The sequence below is a fragment of the Pholcus phalangioides genome, unplaced genomic scaffold, assembly GCF_987345545.1.
Source record: "Pholcus phalangioides strain wild (caught in Gottingen) unplaced genomic scaffold, Ppha-v1.0 ptg000015l_1, whole genome shotgun sequence".
In the NCBI taxonomy this organism is placed as follows: domain Eukaryota; kingdom Metazoa; phylum Arthropoda; class Arachnida; order Araneae; family Pholcidae; genus Pholcus; species Pholcus phalangioides.
The window spans coordinates 66,572,676-66,589,495 of record NW_028301608.1 but is presented as its reverse complement, the minus strand read 5'-3'; the positions used below and the strand labels follow the sequence as shown (position 1 = coordinate 66,589,495).

Below are 16,820 nucleotides of genomic sequence, written 5' to 3'. Positions count from 1 at the left end.
AACCCCTGTCCGATGTCGTGCCTTTTCGGTACATCTTTTGGGAATCCTCCATGTAGAGCCGTTAGGCGAATATTGAATGATTTCAGCGGCTTTTGTATCCTTTTCTTAATAACGAGTTTCGATTATGTAATTATGAAAGAACTCACAAACTACTACTATCAAATCTTAATTGATGAAAAGCATTAAATCAGCTTTTGTTCCTAATGTTCAAGAAAATGTAAGCAGAAGAAGGAAAAAAAAGTTGAAAATTTCCAAAATATAAAAGTCGTTTCGCTCGGAAACCATTTGGATGAAGTCCAGTCCGTGCCAGATCACGACACCACGTGATAATATGCGTCTATTTTCAATCGCCACGTGATCCTCCGTATCTCGTGTGTCGGAAACCCCCGCCCCCCTACACACACACACACGATGACTGTGCCTGGGTCTGGTGAATTAAACTTTCTTCTCCTCCCCTCTTTTTGAGATTCATTAAGTTTTTCTTTTTTCCCTCACATGTCCATTGAATTCCTCTCCTCTGTTGATGATATTTCGCGCTCTTTCAATAAGGTTAGGAAGAAAAAAAAAAACTTCTCTCTCCCTGTTATCCAGTCGGAAGTAATTTTAATGAATTTGGTTTTAATTTCATGGCCGTAATTTGGAGGGGGAAATGATGCCGCTTGATGCTTTTTGCACGAATAATAACTGTTCCGCAATTGTTTGAAACTTGAGAATCAAATTATGTCTGTTTTTTTTTTGTTTTTTTTTTGTTTGTGTGGGAAAAAAAGGAATGCATTTATTAAAAAAAAAAATTGAAAAATATTTTATACCCTGATATTTTTGGTATTTCACCGGACCACGGAAGCAATTTTAGATTGTTTTTCAGTTTCAGAATGATTAAATATTTTATTTTTTAATTATTTATAACTGTTAATATTCAATTTATTTGAATTTGGCCTATTTGAATTTTTCGCGTTGATTCTTCTCTCGCACCTTGGAGTATATGGGTATTCAGCTTAAATATAGTTGAACTTGGTTATAACGAAATCTCGGTTATGACGCCAATAATTGACGGTTGGCACTTATTCTCATAGAGAATAATGTTAATTATTAACCTTGCTTTTACGTTTATGAAAATGCAACGACCTCGAATATTTTTCGTTATTCCGTGTTATTTATCATAATTAGGGTGATAATATGACGCGTATACGGTCCATTTCGCAATTTTGACTTTCTTGACTTTTCTTTTAAAAACTCTTCCCTTTTCAACGAAGCTTACTTTAGTAAGTAATCCTTACTAAAATCGGGGATGAAGATAATTTGCGTAATTTATAGTTTATATTATTATTATAAATGTGAATATTATCTCATGTATTTGACACGTTTTTCACTGCCGTCTCAACGTATGGTCCCACCTGGCACAGCCCAGGGGCCTCTCAGGTGCAGAAAAAGTCTGCCTTATGAAGATGAGATTTGGTCACACTTTCCAGTATGTAACTTTGTTAGCAGGTATTTCTATCCGGGGGGGGGGAGAGAAGGGCGCAAAAACTGCTTTGCCCGGAGGCATGTGATGCTTTTGAGAACGTTCTAGCTGTGTTTAACCCCCCCCCCCCATGAAATACAATTTATTTTAAATCCCTGCAGACTTGCTATAGCACTGCATTTCTCGCCAAACGTTATTTATAAGGAATAATTTCCATTTTTTGGCTAACAGTTGGCAAAATTTTTAGCGAGAATTGGTGATGTCCTGTATTTATGATCGCAATTTTTCCAGATCAATGTGGTCACCCCCGCCCTCTAATTTATAATAAAACAACTTAACTCTCTCTCATACGCACTATTTTGACTATTAGGATTGCATTTTAATGTATTTTCACACTTGAAATGTCTTGTAAAGCTTATGTTAATCTAGGTTGTAACGAAACCTCAGTTATAACAAAATTTGGCGGAATCTTCTATGTAACTGATTATAAACAAGAGTTCGACTGTATATACCATATATAGCATGTTACTTTTTTACTCGTTCACGATGAATGCGAGTAAAAAAACGTTTGTTGTTCGGGTGAATTATTTGGTGTGATTGTCATTCTCAGCTTCTCTGAGGAACTTCCAATTAAAATAAAAAATTGGCCAGTTCATTGACTGTTTTTAGGGAATCAAATGAATGGCGTGTTTGTGTTAAGAGGTGTTTTTTTTCGTCAGTGTTGATGAATTTTTGAAGCGAATTGTTTCAGGAATTCGTTTCACTGAGGATAGATAACTCATGAAAGACGCTCTTCCCGCGCGAATTATTCATCTTCAAAGCTTTGCCACGTGGTAGCTGGGTGGATTGGTTGCCCGACGGCTTGGTGTCCCGACAGTGCGATCAAATATTCAATCAGCCTAACACGGAATAGATAAACACATCCTTCGGCATAATTTGTGAGAATGTTCAGGGGAAGAAAGGGGGGGGGGGAAGAGAAATAGGCACAGGACTATGCTCAAACTTACTTGCCCGTTTCCTCTCCCACACAATAGAATAGAAACATGTTGATGGAAATTTCCGATCGCGGGCACGTAAATTGAAAGCATTGCCGACACGAAATACTTGTCAGTCTATTCGATATAGTGATGTGTGTATGTGTTCAGTCCTCGGCACATACAACTCAAACCCGTTGCCTTGTATTAGTGGAGCCTCACTAAATTTTAGTGTCTCCCCGCGACCGAAGCAGCTGCGTGTGTGGATTGGATGGTAGAGCTAAAGACACCACCACATACACTCGAATCGTTAAACTGTGAATCTTCCGAAGTTGATAAGCATTTAAAGCGAGGGAGTTGGTGGAATAATTTCATCAACGCTCGAGCATTAAACAGGAAGGCCGTTAAAATTGAGAAACCGAAACGTTTGGCCGAGAGTTCGATATATATTAATGCAATGTGGCAGGGAAAGAGAGCAGCCGTCCCCCGAATAGTTATCGCTTTGCCAGAATGAGACTTTCCCCCTAATCGTTGTTGAGTACCGAGAGTAGTATTTGTATCAAACACGTGAATCGATTCCCACGTATGCGTGTGTTCATGTCACATCTATATTAACTATTCAATTTACACGAGCGTTGAAATTATTTTCCATCCTATTGATTGAGCGAAAGCTTTTGGGGTTCTCTGACGGTCGTGTAGACGTTTCAGTGATGGAAACATTTCACTTTGCAAGAGTCAGTTTAAAATATAGGGAAATACTACACGTGTGAAATGAAAGCGGGAAAAGTGGAGGTGGGTGGGGGAAGAGAACTGCGGTCTTCACGAAGAAATAAATTTGCTGGTTCTCCAAATTCTGATTGATGAATTTCCAGGTCATGTTGAACGTATTCCTCAAGATTCCTCGGCAGCTGGATCGTGATTAAAAAAAAAAAACCCGAACAAATGGATGGAGGGCATAACCCCTTGCTGTGAGGTGAAAGTCACGTGGGTTTGTTGTTGCGGATGCTTTGCTTGATCTCAAGGATCGCCCCTTCCCGCAACACACGCACGAGATGGTGGTGAAGAATGAGACTCCCCACCTCTCCGATGTAATCTTTAACGGTACCAGGCCCTACGAAAACATACGTTTCCTCTTCCTGTTCAGAGTTTTGGCGGGAAAAGCTGTTTTTATTGCCTTCGGGATAGGGGCGGGGCGCCTGGAGTATCATGATATAGAGGTGGGAGGCTTGTTTGAATATTAGGATTTAATCGCATCCTAGGAATGTAAAATATAAATTCTTTTAATGTTCTCAAAATCATTATTCTTTGACGCGCCCTTGTGGCAAGGTGTATATGAAATATATATTCTCGTAGTCACCCACAAGCCGTACTTTTCAGGGGCCCTTCTATAGTGAATTTATATCGGGAAAAATAAAGTGATGGTGTTTTGTCTCTGGCCCCATGGCTGTAGCCCTGTCAGCTTCCACCCTTGTGGAGGGGGGGGGGCATGCTCATAATTAGCCATGGCAATTTAAGGCTGTTTTGTTGTCTAATTTTTTTTTAATATTTTTTTTTATTGCCATAGGCCATTTTAAAAGAAATTCAAACTGGTGGGCCACTTTGGAGGAAGGGCAATAAACAGTGCCATGTGGGAATTATGAGTGAAAAACTCTTTTTCTGTCTAGAATTACAAGTAAGCGTTTTTTCTCTTGTGTGCCGAATAGAAAGGCTGGCGGGACAAAAACCCCCACAGTTAATATGTTTAAAAAATTCTTGTATTTGCCGCCTGGCAGTCGAGCAGTTAGGGAGCTAGCCTCTCACTGTGCAGGTCTGAGTTTGAATCCTGGTTCGGGCACGGATATCTATTAACGCTAACAAATTTCCTGGACGGATAAGTGACGAATCCCTTGAGAATAGACATCTTGAGTACGAGACGTACGACACATCTTGTTGATTCTGCTGTGAGGTTTTAAAGTGCTACAGTAAGGGAAAAATTGTGTAGCGCAGAGATGGACAAATCCCTGACGCCAGGTTGCAGTGGCGACTAAAAAAATTATAATTGCGCCAAATATTTTTTGTGTATGATGAATGATTGTTTAGTTTAGTTTAGAACCGAGCACGCCCAGGCTCTGTCGATGAATGATTGTTTATTATGTTATGATTATGTGTTACGTATGTAAACTTATCTGGGGGATTAGAAAAGTTTTTTTTTTTTTTAATGAGATTTGTTTGCTATGTAACGGTATTCGTTAAAACGGGAATCGACTGTATTTTGGGCCGATTTTGTCGGGGAAAAAATTGCTCGGTGCCTGATTTTCTTTTCCATTTGTCAATTCCTGGTGTAATGCATGGGTGTCCAACTTGATGCCCGGGAAACCACGACTAAATTCATTTCATTGCTGAATTGATGTTTAAAGAGCAATGTTTTACCAAAATAATTCGTGTTTATCAGTGCTTATCTATTTATGATCCCTTGGATTTTTCTCTCATTCTTATGTTATATAATATAAATTTTAATTGTTTTTTGTTTTCCGAAGTTGTTCAACAGAGACGCTCTGCCCAGCTATCGTGTGTATTTCAATTGTGACCCAAACCAGTTTGCATTTTTTTTCTAGTTAGGGTTCCTAGCGACCTGGAAAGATCAGGTAAATGTAAAATTCAAGATATACGGAAGACTGGATGTTGTGAAGATATTTAGTAATTGAGATGTTAATTTTTTAAGGAAGGAAAAAACTCTTCTCTGCCTCTACCGGGAGTCGAACCCGGGTCCCTCGATTGCCGGACGAGTGCTCTGACCACTAAGCTAGAGAGGAGATAGAGATTTTCCTTCGCTAATACAAATACAAATACAAATACAACGCCACAACAGGCAAAATGCCCAACGAGGCGACTGATAAAAAGATGCCCATAAAAATATGGTTGTCATATGTTTCAAAAATACAGCAACCCAATTAAAAATGCAATTAACACAAATTACAAACAATATATGAGCTATATACTAGAGCGTATATTCATGTCAAATGTAAAATTGTCAAGAAAAATTTAAAATATTCACGAAAAATGTAAAATGTTCACGAAAAGTCTTGGGAAAAAAATCTGTGGAGGAGAACACTTGGAAAAGTATCTGGAAGGTTAGAATTTTTCTTCAGAAGATTTGATCAGGAAAAATGGTCAAGTGGATTTTGCCGAGAACCCTGCATGTGGCTTAGGTTACCAGACCAAAATATTAGACACCTTCTATTTGACTTTTTTACAAGTGAATTGTTACCGAATAATTTTGAGTGGTTTTTGTTTGATGGGTCTTCGTGTACTGGAATCGCAGTCATATATCAAAATATAATCCTTGAAGGGAATTTAAGGTTTTGCGGTTCACCTGTGTTATAGTCCAGTGTTTCCCAAGGCATCGATGCTCCTAGCTGGAAATATTGATTTGTCTGTCTATTTCTTTGTAGTGGTTTTTTATGAATGCACAATATCTGCTAAACTATGCCGGGGTAGCCGTGGATGAACCATGAATGCGGGTGAGGGAGTCACGAGTGATAACTTTGAAAACCAATGTTGTAGTCTCATTTTCTTGACTACGCATTGCATGGATCGACTACTATTCCAAACTGCCCGCCCAGGGCCTCGCCCTTCCGTGTAAACATGCCTGTGTGTGTAAATGTTTGTGATTACAGCTTCACCACAATCTTGTTCTAAACCTTGGTTTTTGTTCTATCCATCACTGTATTCACGTCCACAATGAAAGTACATATTTTTTGCATGAATCGTCAGTCTTTTTGCTATAGTCACGAATAATATACATTTTTATATTTGGACACGTTGTTTGTGAAAAGGATGCTTTTATATGTATAAATGAGTTGGAAGGTGAGTGATTCTGTAAAGAGCTGCCAGGAATGTTTGGGTGCTTGCTGCTCTCCCTTTACAGACGTGTTTGTTCGATCAGCTGTTTTCGTGCCCTTCATTCCCCCCCCCCATCTGCCTCCAAGTCTTCCATTTCCTACCTACTACTACTGGTATGTATGTGTGTTTATGGATGGGTCGACTGTATGAATGAATGGATGGATGGCGGGCTCTGTCTCTTACCAGCGCCCTCACCCCTCTCACTCTCTTGAATCTCTCCTTTCCTCTTTTCTCCGAAAAGTCTGGCCGCATTTTCAACATTGGCTTTTCCTTCAAAAATACACACCATTTCCCTTTAAGATAATATTTTATTTAAAAGTTTTCTTTTTCTGGAGTTGAAGAAATTTGCAGAGCAGAATCTGAAGGGGAACGTGTTTGTCACGTGGACAAACTTTTACCTTAAATCGATTTTTTTTCTCATCCTTTGTGAATACAACTTCCAAGCTTTTATCGTTTTTCAAGGTGAAATCGTAAATTTTTACCACTCTCCCATGTTAGAGCATTTTATATTTATTATTGCCTCGTCTCATCCCAGAGAGTTGTTTGCGGCGACTTTTGATTTGATTAATCGTTTGACATCGAGGTCAAAGACCATTTAAGAAGGAAAAGGAAATCTTGTGGAGCTGATTGAACGGATTTTAATTAAGGGACTAAAATTTTTAGGCATTTTGAGGACCCCCCCCCCCCAACTTTAGCTAAAAGTACGCATGAACAATCTTCCGCGCTTCACTTGACACTATCATGTGCTGATGAACAAGAAAGATTTATTCTGGCAACGCATGTTGAATGATTCGTCGAAAAAAATAAATTTTCATTTCACAGTGAAACGGCAATACACGTTTTCCTTCATTTAGTATTTTTCACGTTCACGGTGAAATTTGATATTTCTCATTTCATTCGAATTCTAAACGTCTTGAGGAAAGGGTTATTCCAGAGAGCGTACACGGGTATGAATTCTCGAAATTCGCGAGTCTCAATGCTGGGATAAGGCGAAAACAGTGTTGATTTTCCGTGATGTCTGTATTTGGTTTTCCGCCATGTTTGCTCAGAACGAGCAGCTTGCTTGCTGGTGGACGAGCCATAGCGCAGGCGCAATTTCTGCTTCTTCACGGAGGAGGCAGCCGCTCCGATAACGTAAGGGATGTTAACCATTCCTGACACTTAGCGCCATCTGTTGGGTTGCTTTGTAAAGGACCGCGGGCTATTTTTCCCCCCCGCAAGGAAATTGTTGGAGGTTCATAAATCTTTAACTTTCCCCACCCCCAACCGATTAAATAAGCCTTGTTTGCCGACCGATATGTTGTGGATATTTTGTTTCAACGGCGAAACCGACACAAACGTAATGCACATGGAAGTAAACGACTACTCCCATTTCACAAAAAGTACGTCACTGTATCCGAGCGCATTTTGCTGCCATACCTTGTCGATTGCTATTCGCATGGCCCGAACCATGTTCGATGACATTCGACGAAGACCCGGCAAAGAAAAAATATTTAGCATAACAGCAACGAGTCTTCATTATTCATAAATTAAGTATCGTGTGTGAGTGTAATGTTTCCAGCGAGCGTTATTCGCGAACAATTATTATCTAATTTTCATTAACGACTCGCCACTGGGGGATTGTGTGCCGTTGTATCTGTTTGCCACCGAACGGGTCTTTTCAAATCCCCAACCACCTTGCGAAAATGTTTCGTGTTCGAATCCGTGTAGGTGAGATTTTTTTTTTCACTCCTCATAGTACTAGTGTCTAAAGGAGCTTAATGAGGCGCGAAATGTGATGAGTCTGCTGATGAAGGAGGAGGAGGAAACGGATCTCCTCGCTCTCTTCAGAAACACATTTGCAGCCAAAATCAAGATGGAAAAGCGCTAGCGCGTGTGGAAAAGCTCGAAAGGGTCGGTAGGAGTCAGGGGAGTTTGCTTTTGTAACGTTTTCCCGCGCTTTTCCTACTCTTTTCTGTAGTAGTACGTTTAACGGTTGCAGCGATTAGGAGAAAGGAGATTCGACGGCGAGAGTTTTAGTTAGGTGAAGGGGAGGAGGAAGAGATGGTGAGACGACCTCCTCGCGCACAAGTCATTAAAAGAGAAAATTCTCCATTAAGGATTTAATTTGTTACGTGTTTCGTTTTGAGGTATTTCTTTCTCTCTCTCTCTCTCTCTCTCTCTCTCTCTCTCTCTCTCTCTCTTCGAAGTTCTTGAACACATTTCGCTTATTCACGTATTCATTTTTGCGTTAATTATAAATATGTTGCGTTCTAGATCATGAAACATTTGTAGTCATCGTGTGTAAAGTTATACGAGTTGAAGGCTTCGTTAAAACAGCTTAACTTTTTAGCTCTGTTTTAGATTATTGTTGATTATTAATCCTCCTTCGCATCGACGTCTTCTGCTTGAGTTCTCAGTAAAACGCGCATCCTTAAAGCTGCACACCCCGATTTTTATTGAAAGTAATAAACACTGCACCCAGGATAGCGTGCGGTTTAAATTCTGTTGATTACATTTACAAATGGACGGGTTAAAGTTACAGTGATGATAGTCACTAATCATTTGGTGGGGGGGGGGGGGGGCGTGTTACTAGAACTTTAATAGTCCCATTTTAAAAATTTTGTGATTTCATAATCTAGTGGTGAAATATTGAATCTGTGACTTGGTTCCTTTTTTTTTCTTTTGTTTCCAACAGTTCAGATTTCATTTCTAGCCTTGGTCAGAATTGTTGAAAGTGTAACTTACTCCACTGTAACTTCAACCCGTCCACATTAATTCGGAAGGGCTGAAAACATTAAGGGGGGATATTTCTTCAAATTCTCTTATTTTATATATAGTGTGTGTGTGTGGCTTAACGTGCTATCAAATGAATTTATTTTCAGGTGAGAGAAAGGGTAGAGAAATAACTAGGAAGAAGGGGGGGGGTGGTTGAATTTTTCCAAATTACTCTCTGTACCCTCAGGGTTCCCAGTTATATGGAATGTCAGGGAAAATGTAAAACATTTGGTAAAAGTCAGGGAGGCATTTTGTGAAGGAAACAAACTCGGGAAATATTTTTGGAAAGTTAAAATTTTTAATTGCATTTCTTTCTTCGGCAGTTTCTATCAGGGAAATTTTTGAGCTTTGGTCTGGGTTTTTAATGAGCGAGCAGATTTTTCTGGGAAAACTTATTTTATTTTAACGCATCGCTGGATTACTCTCGAAGGGATCGTATTTCCATTCACATAATGTTGTGGTTTGATTTATCGTAAAGATCTCAAATTATGACTGAATGAGATGCTTGCAATTATCATTATCAATGAATGATGCCGCTGAAAATAGAATTTTGTTCATTTGTTCCGAAATCCCGCCATTGGTTCAAAATTGAGTAATCAATTATGAACAGTAACCGCGAGGTTTCGTGTCTCGTAAGATATTATGTGATTGGGGAGTTGCCAGGTTTAGTAGCTTTTCGACAGAGAGAAAAGCTTTCGCGGAGGGAAAAGACAGTGGTTGGAGAGTTTTGTGTCGATTACAAACTCCATGATCATACTTTTTTTCTCCTTTCGAAAGATCATTTGGTTGCGGCAGACAAGCTGTCTGGGGCTCACACGTCCTTTGTCTAGGATTTCCCATCCACTCTAACTTCCTCCACCCTGAACCACATTTTTTTTTTCGTACTTTGCCCATCAACCTAGTAGTACGATTTTGTTTGATAACAGATCAGCCATAAGGAGTCTGTTGTTCTTATTCCACCTGAAGTTTTTTTTTGCTTTTGAATGAAAAGAAAAATGCCAAGAAGGTTAGTGCTTTTTGTGTTCGAAAAGTAGACTTAGGTTAATTTAGGTATAATCCAAAAGAAAACAATTATTAACTTTGAAGCCTTCACTGCTGATGTAGCGACGGTTTTTCAATGTTCGTTAGGTTTCTCGAAGAAATGTGGGACATGTAGGCTTAAAAAAAATTCTTGCAATTGGAAATGCCTTAGAAATCTTCTTATCAGTATTTTTATTGTAATTGGTGTGCATTTTCTACACCTGTTGCTCGTGAACATCGTTGAGTTTGCTGGAAGCATTAAATAGTGCAGTGTTTTTTTTTCAATTTCCGTCCTCGTTGATAAATATCTCAATTAAATTACGACGTTGAAGTTTCAAGAAATGATTCACATTATACTGGTCTGTGTGTGTGAGCTTATATCAGAGTTAGTAATTGAGTGTTCTGATGTTGGATGTAATTAATTGGTGTGCTCGCTGAAAAAAAGGCTGAAGACACTTGCTCTTAACTTATATGCAGATATCCCCGGGGGAAAGAATTTGGCTATTATCAGTAAAATATGATCGATATTATGCTGTATAACGCGCTCAAAAGTGAGTTTATAAATACACGAAGCCGTTTTGCGTTGAGTGATGTCCGAGCGCGAATCCAAAGTATTGTGTCCTGAGGGGTAATTTATTGTGTAGGTTAAAATTGGATCGTCCCGAATTTTACTTGACAAACTAATTTTTTGGCGCATGGAAGGATTGATTGCCATCCTCTGGATCTGCGCCTGGTGATGTCTTTTATCTCCAACGAGTGGTTTTCATATGCAGCAAAACATCCAAGATGGCCACCCTTTGATTTTGGCGGAGGGGGGGGGGAATCTCCCGAAAAAAACTGGCCCTAAAAGAGGTGGTGTGTTGATGTAGAATGCATTGGAAAAGCCTGGACCATTGAAAAATTGAATTCGATGTGTAGGTGGTGGTTCTTCAGAGAGGTTATAACTATGGCTGAATCTTCAATTTATAATCATTTTGATTTTTCAGCCAGAAAATTTCGTCAAATGAATTCGTTTCTCATGTCTCGTATTACAAAGAAATATACTTCATAGAATTTCCTCCGCATTCCCTTCTAATTTTGTTCTTCGGTTAAATCGCCCGTGGATTTCGAAAAAAAATAAGTTTTGTATTTTCGTAATTTGTGAAAATATTTCAAACCAAAAAAATATCCCAGAGATTCCGAAATTTCAAGAATCGCTCGATGCATAAATTTTTTTTACGAGTCTCTTGCATTTGACGATAATAATGATGCCGTTTACGTCATCCGCGTTCTTTCTTCTTCCCTTTATTTATTTATTTATTTATTTTTAACATTGAGCTCTGCGTAATGGTTTTTCGTTGTCCTCGAGAGTCCATCGACCTAGACACTGGTGGTGGTGATGATGATGACGATAACTGTTTTTATTTCTCTTTCCGCTCCTTCACCCACCCGATTCTAATCTTCAGGTGTGTTATTGTTTATTCACGTGACAAATTCTTTCGTCGCGAGATGGAATTTACGGCGAAGGAAGCAAATTCTCTGACGATTCTCGTGCGTGTGTCTGCCCTTTTTTTTATTCTTTCTCTCTCCCACGGTCATCTACATCATTCATGAAATCAATTTGTTTATTCCTCTAAGATTCCCATCATGCAAATGCAACCCAAGATTTCGAATTTTATCTGGTATTCATTATTATTTTTTTTTCTTCAAATTTATTACTTCCAATTCAGAACTTTGACAAACAACGCAATTTGCCCCCCCCCCCTCCCCACGTCTCGAATTAGTTCAGATTTCCAGTATCTTGTCACCCGATGAGTGAAAATGATTGTGCCTCCAGCTTTGTCTGCGTTCGAGTGAGAAAGAGCTGAAAAAATAGCGTATTTTAAGTGTCGCCAATCTAATCTGGGCCCAAACAAACCTGCAGTTCCAGTCGTTTCTAACCCGAGTCGAAAGTTATTTCAGGCCTAAGTGAATCGCTCCTATTTAGGTTCGTCCAGAGCCCCATTCTCTGTCGTTGTAGAAGCAAATGCCCGTGAGAAAATGGTTTTTATTGTTTTGGCCTTCTTCACATGACCTCACTCTCTAGGCGCCCGTACATCCCCCCCCCCCCATTCTTTGTTTTTCCTTCAGTGGCGAATGGCAACCCTGCGCGTAATGTTGAGGCTATCCCTTCATTTCTTCATTATCTCTTTCGTGGTTTTCCTCTGTTGCGTCATCAGATTTGCCGTCCACACTGACGGCCATTGTTTGCCGTGGATTATTATCCGTTCTTGCTTTCCTCTTTTTCTCTTAATACTCAGGTATAATCCCGACCCCCGGGCAGTTGCCAACGATGTCGAATGTTTTTTTTTTTAAACTTCCCTTTGCTTTCCTCCCTGTTGCTGTTGTAGAGGTTGCCGTGCGCGGAGCTTTTCTGCCTCCATGCCAGAAAAAAGTAACACAAGAAAGAAAAAAAACTGTTGGCAACGGTCCATTGCTGCCATACTAAACCCAAAACCTTTTTTTTTTAGTGGAGGCAACTGATGATGATGATTGTTATTGCTGATGGCGAGATCAAACACCTGCGCCAGAGAATGTTCGATATTTCCGTTGCCTTGTGTCTGTCCCTCTGTGGCCACTAATAGGTACCGTCATTAAAAAATACGCATGAATTTATAAATCCCCTCTTTTGAGAACCCCCTGAACGTGCGTTTCGGGTTTCTCTCTCAAAAGATGTCTGTTTTGTTCTGTCGTGTTTCATTTTTTTATATCAAAGACTCATTAATTAAATATTAATCCGTTGGAGTAGCACGCTGTGGGATGTCCACGGTCCGTGTTGGATGAACTTACTAGCGGACCTAGTTAGGATGAAATAATGATTGTCCCCCCCCCCCCTCCCAACAACCGAAACCCGTTTGGAATACACGCATACGGATCAATTTCCCTTGGCGTTGTGAGATACTTCGCTTTTCTTATTTAATCTGTTATGGCCACGATGTTGTTATGTTTTTAATCCAGTATTTGGATGATAAAGAGTTACGTGTGTGAGGGAGAGATTGAAAGATCAAATGTTTAAACTCATTTGCTGATTGATCCAGTTTGTATACAGGGTGCATAGGAAAGTCCCTTTGATTCACGAACCGTTGATCCCAGAAGCATTCTTCCAATTGGAAAAAGTACCCAAATAACGGCGTGTAGACATCAGATACGTCATTCATATTGCAAGGAGTTGTATAGTTACTAAAATAAAAATAATTAATTCTGGTTTTATTTTGACGCCCTGTCCTAAAAAGACCAAAGTTTGTCCGGTCTTTCCTGAACCCAACAAAAAAAAATTCAATGATTTCAAGTGCAATGTTTGCTGAGATAGTTCAATTCGAAAATCGCTGAAAATGCGGGAAAGAACAGCGTATAAAGCGTAGAATAAGCTTGTCTGTTATACAACTTCATGCAATATGAAAGACGTATCTCAGGTCTCACCATTATTTGGATAATTTCTACCAATGGGAAGTATGCTTCTATGACTAACGGTTCACGAGTTATTCCAGGGTAAAGAGACCTGTGCACTTCCCTGTGCACCCTGTATAATATGCATTTGTCAGCGGGGACTTCTTAAGAGCATCATGGGGACGGGGGCCAAGTACTTTTTCTGAGGCCCTACCTGGCAAATTCTCGAAAATTTCAACCTGTTTTCATTTTTGTGAGGCGCCCGGGTGTGCCCATGCGTTAAGACGACACTGTTTTCCAGACATAATAATTGATATGCATTTCTGTGTTTCAGTTTTTAATTATAAATAATGGGATGAATGTGCGATATGTGATAATGTGATGTCTCTCCGCAGGACGTGAGCAGTAATGGAAGCAGTGGCTGCAACAACACCAGTGCTGGTGGACCGCCTGGTGGAACCCCCGGGGATGACGGACCTACTGCCGGAGATCCTTCTCCAACTGGTAGTGGCAGCGGTTCGACGACGCCAGGTCTCAGAACGCCTACGACGCCTCCGCACCCCGTTGTATCACCGCATAGACCCGTGCCATCTCCTTCGGGGCCTCCTACCGTTGGATCTCCTTCTATGTCATCGTCTTTAGGTAAATTATACTTTCCGGTATATTTCAACTCTTTTTATTTTCGCAATTTCATTTAGAACCTTATAGCCGGCAGAGTAAAAAAAATAAAACTCTCCCCCCCCCCCATTGTTAATAGGAGTATTCTACACGCATATGAGCTGATTGAACGTGGTAGCAACTTTGAATCTATCCCAAGTCTTCCATCTTCCAAATCAATTTTGAAATCTCATTTTTATTACCGTATTAATGATCTGCCGAATAGTATTTTCCGTAATAAAAAAAGGGGGGGGGGAAAGGGGGGAAATCCAATTTCCTTCTCGGAAAAATTCTCATTCTTCTCAGAATATTTGGCGGCCTTGATTTTTCTCGCGCCAGCGTGTATATATACCACCAACTCCACCCGCTCATATTTCCATCGTCTTACCGACCTCTGACGTGACTAATTATCGCTTCGACTACTGTTTCGGAGGCGGAAAGAAAATTTGAGACCAAAATCTTATAATTAATTGATTCTACCAAGTTTATATATATATATATTTTATTCAAGACCGGCTTGTAATTATTTTCGTCAACGTGCCGCTCTCTCATTCCATACCCCCTTGATTTTGATTATAAATCAGTTTCTTACATTTTTTCTCAAAATAAAAATATTCTTTGATGTATATATATTATCAACTACAATACGTATTATGTCAAGAAAATCAAAGTGTTATAAAAGTTGTTTATTCGATTAATTGAGGAGAGGAAAAGGGTGTGTGTGAGTTAACTTTTTTTAAAATTTCATTGTGTTTCTTTCTGGCGTTGGACGGTTAATTCTGTGTAAAATTTCAACTGTTCATGATTACGAATAATTTTCCACTATGATAACGTTTCTAGATGATCGGAGTCATTTTCTGAATTCAAAGTCGTTGTAACGTGTATTTTGCCGATGTGGGGGAAAAATATTATGTTAAATATATATATGTACGAGGCCGTGATTACAATATAAAAGTTTGATAAAAGATCTTTTACAGAACTTGAAAAAATAACCAATAATATTGGATACATTCGCTCAAATTTAACTGATTACCTTATTGGCTGCATTTTACAAGTTGTATAAATTAACTTTTATGAAACTTTTATAGACTAAAACCCGGCCTTAGAGCTATTTCCCCCGTGATTATGAACTTATTTCAAGTCATTGGCGAAACGCGTCTCGATTTCGGGTACTTCTCAGCTGAAGGCATCGTTTTTCATAAGGTAAATGCTGTTCTAATTGATATGGTTAGTCAATCTTCTGTATTATGCCGTGTGCAAAAAAAGGAACAACCCCTTAAATTTTTTTTAAACACAAATTGTTGAAAGTTTCTTACTATTATTTTGAAATTTGTGGCAGACCGGATCGAATCTCTTGGCGGTCAGTAATTTGCCCACCACTAATTTAGACCAGTGTTTCTCAAACTTTTTCAAGTCCATGATCCCCCTTTATACGATATTTTCTTCTCGTGGCTCATTTACACTTATCGAATTGAATTTAATCAAAACTATATTATGAAGAAAGGTTTTATAAAAAGATCGATTTCTTTGGTATCCTGGGCAGGCCATGGATCGGGTCCAGAATGTGCTTGATTATCCTTCCCAAGAGCCGAATTATATAAGAAAAATAGGTCTTCGTAAAATACGGGTGATTCAACTAACCTATGCAATAAATCGAAACTCCCAACACATCGTTCGCACCAATCCTGGGCTGAAGTTCAGTGATTTTCCTTCTTGAAAGGGTTTTACGCATGGCCGTCTCAATGTCGTGGGTCCTCGGGCAAAGTGGTTTTCTGGGGTTGGGGGGGGGGGGGGGGAGTATACTCAGCTGAAAGTAACAGCTTACATATTTACACAGAAAAGCGTAGCACCAGATCTCATCGTATAGCCAAACCCCATATAAGGCGCCAGGTCATGCCCAAATGAGCCCATGGGTTAAGATGGCCGTTTCTACGGACAGCTCTGCTGAATTTTTTTACCACATAAGTTTACTTGAAAGTTTTATTTCTCCACATGTGGCTTTCTTTTTCACCTGATTTTCATCCGTGGCCTGTTTAGGAGCACAAGGTGGCCATATGGCTCCAGGTTAAGGTCCACTGGGGGAATGATAAGCTTCTACCGATGATACCAGCCGTGAAAGCCTTCATTTCTTTATTGAAATGGATAGCTATTGGTCCAGAGAAATCTCGGGTGAATTCGACTAGGTTTTCAAGAGAAATCCGATATCGTATAAAGAAATAATTCCCAATTCAACTGTACTCTAATTTTTCTTGTGTTCTCGAATTGCTTCTCTGGAGAGCTCTTGTTATTTTGTGTGTGTGAGGCAATCAGGATCGTAATATGGAGTGTTCTTTAGCTGTGCATCTTTTTCTCGAACGTATTTCTGTCATTGCAAATGAACCATCCGCAAATAATGAGGAAAAACAATGCATTGTGAGGAAGGAAAAAAATTGAGAAAGAAATCTATATTCACATGTGCAAAGCGTAGGTGCTCCCCCCCCCCCCAATCCAGCTCCTTAGAAACTTTGTTACTCGCCCCGACTTTGCAAAATAATTATTTCCTCACAGCCTCTTTATCATTTGCATCTAAGTGGGCGTGGTCTTATCGATTGCCTCTCGTTATTGGTCGCAGCTGGTGATTTACTTTAGGGAAAGAGGGAGAATGCGAAGGTACCGACGGAACT

At 39.6% G+C, this 16,820-nt stretch overlaps 1 protein-coding gene across 5 annotated transcripts in view; it reads left to right on the top strand.

Annotated features, from left to right (window-relative positions):
• LOC149076555 (trithorax group protein osa-like) overlaps window positions 1-16,820 on the top strand; it is a 121,880-nt gene that overhangs the window by 75,844 nt on the left and 29,216 nt on the right. For all 5 annotated transcript variants that reach the window (XM_089244137.1, XM_089244134.1, XM_089244135.1 and 2 more), the window contains one exon: window positions 13,896-14,142. In XM_089244137.1, the coding sequence (XP_089100263.1) occupies window positions 13,896-14,142 (247 nt within the window). The remainder of the gene's footprint in view (window positions 1-13,895; window positions 14,143-16,820) is intronic.